The sequence below is a fragment of the Amia ocellicauda genome, chromosome 9 (genome assembly GCF_036373705.1).
Source record: "Amia ocellicauda isolate fAmiCal2 chromosome 9, fAmiCal2.hap1, whole genome shotgun sequence".
Classification (NCBI taxonomy): domain Eukaryota; kingdom Metazoa; phylum Chordata; class Actinopteri; order Amiiformes; family Amiidae; genus Amia; species Amia ocellicauda.
In genome coordinates this window covers 27,102,139-27,117,863 of record NC_089858.1, presented here as the reverse complement: position 1 = coordinate 27,117,863, position 15,725 = coordinate 27,102,139, and the positions used below count along the sequence as shown (strand labels likewise).

The following is a 15,725-nucleotide window of genomic DNA, read 5'->3' as shown; positions in this document are numbered from 1 at the left end:
AGAAGCAATCCAAGAAGACATTTTAGGAAGATCAGTGAGATGTTCAAAAACTTGAAACCGTGACTGACAGCACTGACCCAGAGCTTTATGTCAAATGCCACACAAGAGACAAGGCCCAGAAAGCTGGATGTAGGCCTGTGGCTAAAATTAACAATGAGGTGTTGAACTACGCTCTCATTTTGCTGGAAACTTGAGGTGAATTGAAGTGCACATGAAGTAGGAAGAGGATATTGTCGATATGAGACCTAATTGGAAAATTATGCTCATTTTCCCACATGAGAGGCCGCAGAAGAACAGATGTACTGTACGTGGGATTTAGAGGCACAAACAAAAGAACTGGTCATCATTTCACCTCTCCTTTCCCCTGCACTTGTCGCTGTACTCTTCAATCCAATAAATGACTTTGATAAGTCTTGCATGTTCGCCTGAAGCTGACTCAAAGCACCCCCTGCTGTTTCTCTGGTCTGCAACCTGACTGACAATTTGGATCCGGTTAATCCTTAGGACTGATGGATGAAGCTAAAAGGACCTTGTTTTTTCATATCTGTTACTAGATAAATTGTCTCCATCACCTATTTATTGGAAGCATATGGGGCCTCTTTTTTATGCTAAACAACAATAGCCTTCTTAATGAAAAACGGTCTGGATCAGACAGCCGCAAGCAATTCCAAGGTGATCTGATATTTATCTAGAGGAACAAGGACAATACCAGCTGGGAGTGTGGAGAAGGGGTCTAGCATGCATATTTTGGGGACACTGTCACAATAACACTCATAACGTTCTCCCTTTCCCACTGCGGTGAACGGAAAAAGTTCAGGGCCAAGTTCAGTAGATGTTATAATATCCTCCCAGACCCCTTTCCTTAAGCCATAAGCTATGAGCACACAGGCAGAGCAAATATTAGCAAAAGGCATGCTTCCCTCCCAGCCTGCAATGCTGAAGAGGTAGCTTGTTTTCTCCCGTGCGGGTATGACTGGCAGTTCCCCCTACTGTGCCGCCCCCCTGTGGAGACCTGCCCAGCCAGAGGGTGAGGGGAGAAGCACGCTTACCTGAGCTCGAGAAGGAGGAAGAAGCAGGTGTCCTACGGGAGAAACTTTTGACCGCCAGGCTCTGACCGCGCTGCTTCCGTCTCCACGCTGTCCGACACTTGGAGTCGATGCTCTGCTTGATGCGGTACCAGTCTGACTCGGTGATGCCAAACTTATAGAACAGATGACCTGAGTCAGAGATAACAAGAATATAGTGTTTAGTATTTTATTTTACATCTAAATTAATCTAAGTTAATCTGGTTTGCTGTTGTTGTTTATTTTATTATTATCATCTTAGTCACCTAATTCATTAACTCAGAGCAGGACATTGAAGACAGCCTCTGTTTTTAGGCTTATACAATAAGCTTGTCCCAGTAGAATTAAGTAGAAGGAGGTTGTGCAGGCAAATGTATTATAAAACTCTTGTTAAGCAAGAGTTTTCCATATTCCATATTCCATTTTGTGAAGTATTGCTTACTTGGGGACTTCAGAATCAGGGATATTAGGAATGTTTTTCTAAATGTAGTTACTTACTGTATTTTATCATATGTGACTGTATAGGAAAAATACATAGAAAGCTCCAACTCCCACTCATTCAGACCAAGCACTTAACTTGCAAAACATGCACCGAGCCAGTTTGGCCTGGCTGAGATGCCTTTCACACACAATTCGGTTTCCTCCACGAGATTAGGAAGGCGCACAATGGGTTGAATGGCCTCCTCTCGTTTGTAAACTTTCTAATGTAATTTTCCAGAAGCATTATATCACTTTTATACCCCCCCCCCCCCCCCCCCCCAAAAAAAATGACCACCACTGTGATAAAGACTTGCCTTTCCCACATACAGTGTAATGTCTTATAAGTAAAGTTTATTGTGCTGCAGGGTATGCTCTTTAAAGCACCTATTGTTATTGCATTATCTAATCAAGTTAGCAATGAGAGCAACTTTAACTCTAGGAAAACAAGTCTTCACTCCTGTAAATAACTCAATATGTCAGTTAGCTATGATGCTGCTTAAATGCATCAGCTCTTACTCTGAATAATAACTCACAATCAGTATGGCACATCTCATAATACCCTCAACTTTCCAGAAGGCAGAATTTCTGCGGTATAAACAACACATCAAAAAACATAAATCTGTATTTTATTTTAATTCGGTTGTAATGCTCAACTTATTGGTTATATCTAAGTGGAAAAAAATACTGGTTTTGTTTTCCTTTGCGGGAATCTCATCAAGAGCAAAATGTTATAGAAAATAAGATCTGGAGTTTCTGCAGTGAAGCTTAAACAGCTTCAGCTTTGATCAGCAGCCCCAGTCCATTTCTTTTGTACGTTATTATAAGAAAATAAACACTGATAATGAATGGAAGCAAACCTAGGAACAAACATATGGAAAGTAAAACAATTTTGTGTAAACTTTGCTTTCCCCACAACATATTACCACTGAGCTTAAAATCTCATTCTATTAAGTAAATCATTGTCTTGTTTAGATAGAGAAAGAATAAGCCGTGACAATGCAATACTTTATTGCTAACAAACAGTGAAATCGTGTGATCTCTGAAGCTGGGCCATAAGCTCCCAATCTCTGGCTGAGTTGCTGGAGCCGAAGCACTGATTAACTAATGGTACTCTTAAAGTAAGAAATGGGAGTTCTGTTAGGCAGAGAGTTATATGTTGCCTTGTGTAAACTGTACAACTGTTTATATAACAGGCTTTAATGTGTTTCTTGTGAATGGCCACTGCAATCACTTTAAGAGTCAGCTTGCATTTCTGCTATTTCTCGAACACAGATACTGCAGGAACACAAGCTACAGGCTCTCGTATCAAAACACAATGAGACTGTACTGGCTTCTGGTGATTTCAGACAGCAGCAAGCTCCAATCTTGAAACGCAGTGTGTCAGCAGTTTTAAACGTTGACCAACTTGTCAGGTTGTGAGCAACCAAAAAAATTAAAATAAAATAAACCTCCCTGGTGAGGTTTAAATATTAAAAAAGTTAGCCTCACTTTTTAGAAGTTGCCATTATATACATTTTCCAAAGTAGAATATGATTTCAAGGGGAAAACATTGTTGTACCCATCAAATATAGGGAAATTTGAATGTGGGAAGTGTGGGTGCATTTAAAAAACAAACAAAACAAAAACGATGTCATAATGCATTCAACATTTATCTTGTCTTTTTAATTTGGAGTAGCTTTTGCTGTGCAATTGTATTCTAAGACATGGCTATCATTCTTTCTAAGGATGTACTTTACATGAGCAATAACAGCAGCAAACCTATTACACCACTTTAAAAGAGAAACCTCTCTATAATTCATCAGACATGCAGATTGAAGCTGTCAACCGAAAACAACATTAGGAGTTCTAAATTGCCTGGTAGTTCTTTAACAACAAAGACAAACAATGGATGCAATTTGGAAAAGTCTTCTGAAACAACAAGGCAGAGTAAGTAGGGCTGACTGTGGTGGAAATGGTTTTAAATAAATAAAAGCATACTGAATCTGTCTGCATGATATATTTTCACTCTGTGGATTGCATGAAAACCATCTGCTGGTCCCAGGTCAGTCATGAAGAAATGCATCTTTTCTTAAAGTGATTCCGACTATACATTGAAGCAATCTAATGTAAGAAAAGCCATTCATTTTGCCCAATTCTCTTCCATCTAAGTGATATATATTTGACTTCTATGGAGTGGAGGTCAAAGGTTTACACACTTAATTCGTATGTTCACGCCACGTTCAATCTAGAATCTCTACCGTTTTTCTCTAGGCTGAATCAGAAAATATAACATTGAATAATAAGTATAGCTTAAGGAACAATGGTTTACTAAAAGAACATCAATTTATTTTGAAGAAGGGTGTCTAAAACGTCCAGCTTCAACTGTACCCCATCTATTGGAATAAATGCATTTACTTTAAAGGGAAGTCATCAAAATGAACCAATTCTCTAAAGACTTGCCAGGCAATAATAAAGCAACACATATCTCATTGCTCAATGCTTAAGTTATATTTTTCCACATACCTAAAAGCCAACTTATCCTGACGAACCTTACAAACTAATGGCCAACACCAATATTAAATAGCTAATTGTCTGTGATTCAATGTTTTTACACGTATGGTTGTCTGGAAACGCATTTTGGAAATTCACAATCCTTAGTTTATTGTCATGTTTTATCTCTAAGCGTGGTTACCCTATAAATGGAGAGAATAAAAACAAAGTGAAAATGTCACATAGCCATTAGTGTTTGTATCATCGATGACACACAATGTTGGTAGGCATATTTAAAAATGTAAAACATTTAAAAAATGTTCTGCGAATAGCTGCAGACATTCACTCTAAAGAACTGCTCCAAAGGTTAAGTGATATATATATACTGCCAAAGCTGAAATGTGTAGGATAATAAAAGCAGCTGATTTTAACTTCCTGTTCTTTGACAGCTGTGAGGTCTGCACAGTGACCACAGAGGGGAAAATAAATTCAAAACACTACTATAAAAAATAAAAAAACGGAAGAGAAGGTGGATGTGCAATTTACCCCATTGACATATTTCACCCAAATGTATGATGTTTAATGAAGGATTATATCAGCCCCTCTTGCAAAGCAAAAACAAAGCATTTCTATTGTACATAGCTCCAAAATAAACCATGGACATCCACTACTCAGTAAGGACAGGACAGGCTCTGGTGTATGCTGTGTTGATTTAACCATTCAATCAGTGCTGTCACTGGAAATATAAAATTGCTACCACCATTTATTTCATTTGAGCCCAATTCAGATGCCAAGTAATTCCTATGTAATAAATGTTTTTTTTTGTTTTTTTTTTTAAATACAAGAAAGCCTGTCTCAACCAAACTCCAACCTGTTGATTCTGGCCCAGGGAGAAGGAGAGTTGTACGGTATATTTTTACAGGGATGGCAGGGCTGACAGTGTCAGTCACAGTAGATTAATTTATTCCTTGCCTTGGGTGGGGTGCTGGCGTCATTTGGGCATGGAACCTTGGCCTCAGATCACCCTCCCCGGCCCACAAGGCACAAGCCAAAATTACTCATCGTATAGACCCACACGCAAACTTTAAATTGAATCACAAAAGTTATTCTAGGGTGTTTTCTGACTATTTGGAAGCACCAGCTTTCTTTATAATAATATTCATGACAAAGCAGTACCAAACATTGTTTGTTTGTTAGTTTGTTTGCTTTGAATGAAGCACTATTCAAACTACAGATTACAAGCTGGGGGTGTTAAGACACCATTTGCAGCAAAGAGTGGGTATGCTTTATTAGATGCAGGATTGAGGTAAATCAGAAAACTAGTTCTTAAATTAATCTGGTTGTGAAGTTCTTAGCACAGAGTACATGTTTTGGCACAGACATTGCTATGTTGGTTTCAAATCCCCTGATGTATCTCAGCCTACCAGTTAAAAAGGTGGATTCCCCACCCCCTCTAATTCGCCTCCTTTCCCTTTTTTGCAATGGTTTAGCCACCAGCTGGCTGTATGAGGCAGGGTCTGATTAGGGTATTACTCTAAATTAAATGTGCTGTAGAAACAAACATTCTGTCACTTTAATATCTTGAAGGTTTCGGCCGGCAGTAGATAGTTTATTACATTGTAAGCAATAGGAAAGTTAAGAAATTTGAAAACACATCATTTTTCTTAGGGGGTTATCAATTAAAAGCCCAGCTGTTAACAAATCCCTGAGATTTGTCCCATAAATGTTTTACCTTTTGTCGCCCCCCTTTTTGTCGATACTGATGAACAGCAGCCCAGTCTCTTTAAGAATGGGAGGCTATCTTTTTCAAACATAACTCCATCTTTCTCTCACTCGCTGTCTGGTGTCCCAGCAGAAATGCCAAAGCAAACAGGCTTCCAAGTCAACAAGCAGCTTTCAGACTTATCCTAAGAAGCCTGTGGGTTTGGACGCAATAGGTGGGTCAAGGATACGGACAGGAGCTTTGAATGGATTTACAGTTTTCGGAAGGCAGAAAGCTGTTATTTCAGGCATCTCTGGCCTAATCCTGCTCCATCCCCAACACATTCAACAGAGTTGGAAATTAAATTAAAGGTGGATATTTGTAACACTGCCTTTCGAAGTCTCGAATAGTCTCCTGCAGCTTTCTCGGCACACACACCCCCTCTTGTCCAAGGGGAGAAAAAAATTAAGATAAATAAATCATCTGGGCTAAATAAGGCCTGGAAATTTGTACTTTCTCTGTGCTCGTTCCTGTCTATGCAAAGATCATAAAGTCATCTGTCACCACTGCGGCTTAAAAAAAAAGGAGCATAAATCATCCATTTTCAAAACAGGTTGATTCAGGTCCAATCTGTTGCTCTGGATGGCATCTTCATATATTTTGTAATATAAATAAAAAATTGGTCTCAAAGGAAGAACTGTAATAAATTAAACAAATACTGCAAATATTGCAACCAACAGAAAAATTGAAAACGAAGCACTGCAGTATTAGTCAATGAAAGAAAGAAAGACACATACTGTCCACACATACTGTATATACCACCTGCTAGTGTAATGGTATAATGAAGGACGAAAGGAAACCACAGCCATGCCACCCCTTAAAATGAAGTTAGCATGTGGGATTCCCCGCAGATTAACCACTAGGGCACTTACATCGGATTCCATAGATCATGAGAGGGTCTAGCTGTTTCTTGCCATGCTTGCCCTGGCCCGAGAGGTTGGAGATGGCCTGGACCTCCCTGTGGAAGAGATAGTCCAGTAGGGTGAGGGCCATCTTCTCCGCGGTGCGGCAATTGGTGCTGATATGCAGCATGTCGGCGGCGGAGATGGGGCAGCGAACTCGCATCTCGGCGTTGTTCTCGTCTCCCAGCCATGTCCCGCTGGGGTAGTCCTCTGGCAGGGAACAGAAAAGCAGAGTTGTAACCACACAAAACAGGCAAAACAAAACAAGTAGTAACCTGTCTCAAGTCATTGGTGGTGCCACAGATATGTACACAAAACATTTGTGCATATTTAAGGCTTCCAAGGCTAAACCTAATGCTTAGACTTACTGCAGTTATACTTCAGTCTACCGAAGCACATTAAACAGCTTCAACAGACACATTTGCCAAATGCTACATAACACTAGTTGATAAGAAACATTACTGCTGTAGCCAAAATGGTTGAAACTAGATCCTCCTGTTTTCCAGGACTAATATTGATGAAAACGCATAGAAGCTATTTTAACAATTGCCATATGCTTTGACAGTGTGAAGTACATGGATGCACAGCCACTGTAGCTGCTACTGGTGATTGCATTTAAATGATTTATGTCCGACACCGCAACAACAAAGGGACAGAGTAGCAGCTTGGCATCTTCCTTAGACATACTCCATGACCCATCAAGTAGACAGTAGGAATGTATGGGGGCCCTGTGGATGCAGTGTGTTTCATTACCGAACTGCCTTTGGGTGCTGGCACCGACAGTCAGGATGAAGACAATGGCACAGTAAATGCCAATACAGAATCTCTAGGAATGTAATGCTGAGGGGATTGCAGTACGTTTTGCATTTATCATGGGCATCAGGAATGTTAGACAAGAGCGTTGGCGCCACTCAGTTCCCCAGGGCTAGTCCCCAAATTCTGACTCTGTAAAGGAAGGTAGTCCCCAGAAATGGCAAGACACTACAAATGCTACAACTTCTGTTCAAGAACATTGTTTTCATAAAGGCAACTCATTTAAGTGGATACAGGCCTGAAAGACTGGATTAGAGTGCTCTCTCAAATTATTCCTTGCTGCATTCTTCAAAAAATAGAGAAATAAGGACAAAAAACCTGCTTTGGGATGTTCAGGTGCTAGAATACATGACCGTAGTTTCAGTCTACTGTAAAAAAAAAAAAACATACACACACACAAAAAAACTGTAGTAAAACACCAAATACTGGAGTTTGGCCTTTCCAGAAATGGTTCAATTTGGTGGTAGTGCACTTTGCTTGTTGAGGACAAGAACTTTATTTAAATGATCATACATTGAACTGATTAAAGAAGCAATTCATCCAGGTCTTTAGCTGTTGATGATATGAAGAAATCGATGAAATCTGCTGGAGTGTGGCTATCCAGGGCCATAGGTGACAGTGACTGCTTTAGGCCTATTACTGACCTTTTTTTTTGTGCAAGCACTGGTTTACATTTGCAGTCTGTGATTATACTTGCTGCTAAAGCACTGCACGTACCAGGGGCAAATCCATTATACTGTGAAGTCATAACCCCTTTTGTTAGATCCAAAATGCCTTTTTCTTCTTTTCTTAATCCCAAACTTTCATTCCAAAATGAGTCATGGATTTAAACAAATTTGACAATGACTGAGACCAGATCTATTTCAATTAACTTCACTTTCTATGTGACAGGCAAATTTAATAATAGTTCTTCGGGAGAAAAAAAAAAACCTTGTGGCTACAAAGATAACGGCCCCACTTTCCAGTTTAAGGGCTCTCTCTATAAAAATCAATTAAGACTTTTAGGGAACTCAACTCCAATAATAATGATGCCAAGTGAATACAAAAGAGGTGCTATGGGCTTTTTATAACTGAGGACAGAATCCTTCTTCAAAATGGCACAGTACTTAAAGCAGACTGTTGCATTGACGGTAATTAAGCTTCTTTGTTACAAAATAATATTTTACTACTTCTGTCTTAATATTTGTATTTGAACTTATGTTTCTTTCAGCCTTCCAATTCTCTTATGAGGCATGGCAGATTTTCTATTGCACTGTAATTGAGACTACTAATAGCAGAGTAGACTAAAGAAAAAACATACATCAATGTTTTGAAAGGGTTCCGGAGCTAAGCTATGAATGAGACTCTTCTAAGAAATAAGTCTCCTTAGCTGGAACAAAGCTGACGTCTGGGAGGCATGAGTGACACCTTCCAGATCTGGAGAAGGACTGAAAAATACAGCCTTAATCATGGCTTTGAAGTGAACTCCCAGATGGACACCTGAGGGATACTCACAAACAAACGAAGATCGAGTCAAGTCCAAGACCATGAGAAGGCATACGGAGTGATGTGTGCACAATACAGAACTCGCTGCCAATTAGGATTGTGGGTGGCAATTGTGGTAAAAGTCATAGCTCAGTTGGATTCCTGGAGTAACAAAACTACTGTCTGGTGCAGAAGCTCAGTTCTTACCTATGGTATATATTGACCAGTATGAGAAAAACAGAAATGTGGGTGCTGATATTCTCCCGTATTTGTACATTCACACTTTGCTCCGTTATATGAAAACAGATTTTCAGCTCATGGTAAGGTCATTTATTTATGTGGAACTGAATTTCAAGTCCAACAAGATAGAACATTACATAAATGCACTTTTACCTACTCAGAAAAAAACAAAAACAAAAACTCTTTCAACAGCTGTGACAGCACAAACACGCCTCCCGCACGTCATTTGAAGCCGAGACCCATAAATCCTTGATCTGTCCGTAAAGGGTTACATTTAGAAGAGCCTTAATAAACCCCTTTCTCGTGGCCCATGTCTTTCTCAAGTGTGCCAGCTCTCGTGTTAAAATAGGTCAATGTGTGCATATAAATACCAGGATAACTGATAGCAAATTCATTCCAATTAGCTTTCAGCCAGGGAGTAGGAGAGTAATAATACTTTATTTCCTAGAATACCCTGTAGTGAAAGAGATAATGAACTATTGGCCTCAGTTTAAGAGCAATCAATTCTGACTTTTCTCTCAATTTCGCTCTGGCAAACTACAAAGAACTGGCATATTAGATTGAATTATTTTTATAAATAGAAGGGGAATGGTCCACTACAGGTTTCTAATTCTTTTATTCATACTTCAGAGGCCGAGTATAAGGGCAGATGTATGGCTATGATTACCAATTATGTGATTTGGTACTTATAAGAATGATTTGTTTATCTTTAAAGTTTCCTGTACTGAGAAAAGCATGAAAATTATAATCAGATATTTTTTTTCCTCTTCCTGTCTCATTTGAGAGAAGAAACCAGCTTTTGAGGGGTTTTTTTGTAAATTTTGGAGCAAATATCGAGATCAGTTCACCACGGTCATTATGGAGAACAGAAATGTGTTTGTATTGCTCTACTCTCAAGCACTTTTTTAATAGCACCAAAAAACCCATGTTTGTGCCTCAGGTTGTGTGCATCATATACTGTGATGTCCAAAAAATGTCATTACTCTCTGAAAATTATAAGTTGTCGGTGTGAAATGCAGTGCTTGACCATAATGTCTGACTAGATTACTCTGGAATGGCCTACCACTAACTAATCCTGGTTCTAAACATCTTCTCCATAAAATAATATGCTACATCAATCTATTTGTAAAAGAAAAGAGCATCTTCTTCACATTCATTGCATCAACACTTTTAAGGCTTCTATTGTGTCAAGGCCTACGTCGTTTGCAGCAACTCTTCCTGAACTTGATAGGGCAGTAGTTCGGGAACATTTCATTCGAGCCAACTGAGAGTGACTCATTTGGCTGTCACATCATAAGCAGGAAATGTTGCAATCAAATCTGCAATGCGAGGGTTAAACAGGCTACTAGGAGGAAAAGAAGCAGCTGTCTGTATCTAATTCTTAAGACTTGTGTGACATTTCAATTTTTTGGCCCTTAGCCGTACTGATTTGAGCACTGTATAAGTCCACACAACCTTGTGTGAACCCCACGGCTTGTCACTTTTGAAAAGAGACCTGGGGCTGGATTAAATCAAAACTTTGACCCACCCACTAATAGCAAACTAAAAACCTGTTCATCATAGCGGTAATAAAGTGGCATCTAACTAAAAATGAAGCCGCAACTGAGTACAGTTCTGTAGTCTTCTAATAGCGGTCGGGTCAAAGTTTTGATTTAATCCCAGCCCTGCTTTGAATTTAGTTTCAATCACGTCAAGTACAGATTCATTCCAGACTGTTCGATTATTTATGAAAAACAAAAAAGTGTTTTCTTAAACAGGCTTATGCCCATTTACATGCCAGGTTAAACTCTTGGCCCCTTTGCTTAGAGCAAAGTTGCTATAGTGATCCCTCCATAAGATCTGGCCACACTTCACAGACTCACTTATTCTCATTTCAAGATGCGGCTACTGGAATATGCCTGAGACTATATCTTTGGGGCAATCGTGGAAAAAAAAAAGTTAGCTTTTATATACATCCAAACTCAGTGCGTCTTTGTTCTTGGCCTAAATGAGACCTCCGCAAAACTCTACAACTGTGTTGACCACAGATCTCTCTGTGAAGGTCCATCAAATCGGTTGAAAGGCTTCACAACATGTTTAATTTAACATGTTTTTGTTTCTGCACTTACAGAAAGTTGGATGTGAAATGAAATATTTCCTGTTGGCTTTGTGAACATCTGGCCACGGAAGCCTCATTGCTCCAGGTGATCACAGTGATTGAAAGATAAACAGAGGACTCTTATCCCCTCAGCTCATATTTTTCGGTTAAAACTATAGCTCTCAGAATTGTATCAGGAGGGAATCCGGGGTGCCATATGTTCACCGTGCTCTTCTTAACCCTTTCAAAGGTTGGGATTGCATCAAACGATGCGAAAAACTAAGGCATTCCTTGGAGTTTGCTTGAAGAGACTCACTTCAATTGCTCTTCTGTCTGATTTTGCATGGTTTCTGTTGTAAGCTGTATCCTTCTTGCTCTCGGAATGGTTATTTGTCTCGTTTGACAAGGGGTCAGCTATGGCGGTACATGAGAGACTCTCAACAATGCACTGTTGAAGGAACATGGTGATTCACACATCTGGAGAACTCAGCATCAGTAAGTAAACACAGCCCACTGGTTTTCGATATTCCCACACAAACAAAAGCCTGCCTTTTAGTATCTAATCCCGGCTGAGCTCCAAGGCCAAAGAGCTTCACTGTTGATGGGCAAAGACACACAACATCTTTAGCCTTGATTAGGCAGAAGGTTTTGTATATTATTGTTCAATTAATTCAACATCAGGTCAAAGCTGAAATCTTTTGCCTGTTTATTTATAAGGAATCCTCGTCAGTAAAAGCTGGTTAGTCTGTCACCGGCCTTGTTGACGCCTCTTGGTAGGAAACTTTACCCAGCATCTCACATCCTTTCTTGTTTGAAGCCCCTTTACGTTCAGCAAGCGTGTAGAGGATCACACACATCACCAAACGCAAAACTAGATACTGATTAGGTCAGAAGGAAGAGGACTGCGTTCCCAATTATGAAGGCATTGAATCGTTTGTCTGTTTATTTGGTTGTCCAATGCTTATAAACACTCCATCTCTAGCTCTGCCAGTAGATTAAGAATGATTAAGAATTGAACTTCAGAACGGTTCAAAAATCTTTCCCTTCACGAGCTGCCTAGGGGTAGGTAATCCAATAGGGACTGAGCAAGAAATGTCACCACACCAACCTTAAAAATGGCCAAACCCAGTACAATATTAGGTCATGCTAAATTATGAGACAATATGGCTTTTCAGTCATCAGTCCCAGACAGTCTAGTAAATATGGCTGATTTTAGATGAAGGGAAGTGGAAAACGCCTCACTTCCACACAGCCAAGATTTCAGGACTTTTAAAAGGTAGTAGCATGTTAAATAGTTGTGGCAGGAAAACGAAAATTCTTGACTTCCAGTTATTGCCTCCAACACAATCAAGTGCAGGATAAGTCATTAGCTTTATGACTCAATTGAGGGGGGAAAAAGTCATGCATACATTTTGTACAGATGGGAAGGTAAGAGCTGTCAAGTTGATTTGAGAGTTGAAACCTCAAGTTTTACAATGAATTTTCTAATATCTGTGTATAACATGTAGCATGTGCCAAAATCAGAGTATTAAGCTTTTCTTATATGAAGGACATTCACACATTGTTTGCAATATTCAAATATTAAATCTCCCCCCCTAACGATCTCTAACAAAGAGGACATCTTCACATTGCCAGTTGTAAAATTGTTAACTGGCTAATATGAAAACTTCAGTTTTACAAAACATCAGAAAGCTTATGTTACAAGAGCTGAACTGCAGGGTATAAATTTGGTCCTGCTAATTTTAGGTTTGCTAATTTTAATACAAGTTGGCCAAATACATTACATACAGCTCTGGAAAAAATTAAGAGACCACTGCAATTTTTTCTTAAATCAGCATCTCTACATGTATGGCAGCCATTCCATTCAATTCATATTTTTATTTGGAATTTGGGAGAAATGTTGTCAGTAATTTATAGAATAAAACAAAAATGTTCATTTTACCCAAACACATACCTATAAATAGTAAAAACAGAGAAACTGATAATTTTGCAGTGGTCTCTTAATTTTTTTCAGAGCTGTATGTAATGTATTTGGCCAACTCATATTAAAATTAGCAAACCTAAAATTAGCAGGACAAAATTTATACCCTGCAGTTCAGCTCTTGTTGTATTAACATCAGCTTTCCGCCTAACACCCTGGAAGTTTAAGCTACTAGATATTACTGTGTTTGTGTGTGCTCTAGTTTGTGCATGGGGTTTTGTCACCCAATGTATTATAAAGTTGTACAGTCAAAGTGTTTTGCTTTAATGTAGTTTTGCTATATATCTTCAAACACCATTTCCGAAACAAAGGTCCTTCAAGGTTTAATTCCTGTGATAGCTCCATCAATTTGATTGTGTGTTGCAAAAATTGTGGAACCTTGCAATTGCAAACCAGATTCCTCATCTACAAATGGTAGTGGAATTATGGCTAGGACTGAAGGTGCCAATCTTGAGTTGGTGCATGACATTTTTCCGCTTTTTCATTTTGTAAATACATCTATAATTATTTTCTTTGGAAATAAGGTTTACCGCACTATCCTGCTTGTTATTTTTTTAACCAGCACAGTTTTGCCCCCAGAAAAACAAGTTACAGTTAATTAACTCAATACGTTGTCAGCTCAGGACATTCCTTTCCTTTAATGCCACATCTCAGCTGTCCTCAAATATGTTTAATTATTGGAATGGGAGGAAAGTATGCTTCGCTTTCATCACTCGACGTTCGCATTACTCAGCCTAACCAAAAGCGGAGGTTTACTGTATGACTCTACGACAGGTAATTAGGGAATACAAAGAGAGAGATGGCGTTTTTCCCTTAAAGAAGCAGCTGATATCTACATTTTCTCTTGTCTGTTGTTAATCATGGGACAGATGACAGTGTGCTGTAAGAGGACGCTGAGATATTAAACTGAAGTCACAAGTGAGTGTTCTTCTGTGTCTACTGTTGTTGTTAAGTGTCAGGTAAAGGTTCCAGAATGCTAAAAATGTCACAAAGAGAAATTTTAAAAGTTGACCTTTCTTTCTTTCTTAGTTTGTAATTTGTGGGAGTGGTTTTGTTTTGGGGGAGGGGACTACAATAAAAGAGCGATATATTTTCAGTGTGGCTAACAATACTATAGCAATAGGGGCCTCACTGATTAAATTATTGTTCAAACTATCCCACCAAGAAGCTAAGATTGTAAGGAGGAAATAGGAGCTGGACATTTATTGGTGATGCTTAACAGATCTTTTCAGACCTTTCTCTTACAATCAGCTTCGTCACTTCAGAAGTATTTAATTTTCCTTTTCCTCCCAAAATGATGAGTCAAAAAAATTACATGTCGGCCTTGAAAAGAGAACAGTGAGGATCACTCACAGAACATAGCACAGTATAACAATGTGGTGGCTTGTGGTTGGCTTTCTTCTGAAGAAGGTTAACAGCCACAGTGAAGTAGGTAATGTGTTCACCTGAGAAATTCAGACATCATTTGGAAAGAAATCCTTAACCCCCTGACCCCCTGTGCAGCCCCCACAGATCAAAAACCAACACTTGTTCCAAGCTGGTATGCTGACCTCTGAAACCTAGTCATTTCACAAGCTTTTAAAGCAACACTACCTATTAAAACTGTACTGTACCAAATAGAAGTAAACTGTGTAGAAACATTTCATTTAAGTCTTACTATTTATTTCCATGTTTCCATGTGACAGTGTGGCACTTTGAGTTTCTGCCCTAACAGATGCATTATCATATTCCTGTCTCTGATTGATGGTTTATTATTATGTCTGTAAGTTGCATTAGCAGCGACTTAGAAGTTCCACTGCTACCCTTCTGGAACTGAACACGCCTATAACCAACAAGAAACGGGAACAAAAATAAATGGCACATTTCTTGTTACTACATCCCCCCATGCTAAACGACATCTGTTTAGCATATTTTTGTGGAGACAACTCTCAGAATTTGCAGCTTGACAGACCCATACACGCAGAGGTTGAAAGAGTAGGTAACGCCAGATCTATGTTCCCATTTTTTCAGATCTCTTCCTCGCATGAAATGTGTTGAAGAGGGCTGCATTGGTCACTTGGCTGTGGCTCCACCTGAGCTCTCACCTTCTAAACAGTCGATAATTTGCTAAACTGGGGAGATTAACCAGGTTTTAACCAGGTCTGAGTCAGGCCATGACTTGTTTAGTGGGATTCTAGGCTAGTTCAAAACAAAAATTTTGACACAACTGAGAATGGCAAAATAAAAACTTATTGTTCAATTTTTATGTAGTACAAAGTAGGTTCTGACAACAAAGAAAACAGTGTTTGTATTTTGCCGGTAGGTCAAAGTTTTGACTTGGTCTAGCCCACTGAATGCCATGTCACTAAACCTATTATAAAAAAGCTGCTCAACAATGAAGCAAGGGAAATATCTGATTAAGTTTTAAACTATGCCTTAATGTTATCCATGTATACTGTGCAACTATGGTAAAAGAATATGGTTTCCTGAAGGC

At 39.1% G+C, this 15,725-nt stretch overlaps 1 protein-coding gene across 1 annotated transcript in view; it reads right to left on the bottom strand.

Annotated features, from left to right (window-relative positions):
- The window catches only part of banp (BTG3 associated nuclear protein), a 123,165-nt gene that overhangs the window by 74,520 nt on the left and 32,920 nt on the right, over positions 1 to 15,725 (bottom strand). Inside the window, exons 7-8 of the mRNA XM_066713968.1 lie at positions 6,648 to 6,887; positions 1,050 to 1,217 (exon numbers count right to left, since the gene is read on the bottom strand). Coding sequence (XP_066570065.1) covers positions 1,050 to 1,217; positions 6,648 to 6,887 — 408 coding nt within the window. The remainder of the gene's footprint in view (positions 1 to 1,049; positions 1,218 to 6,647; positions 6,888 to 15,725) is intronic.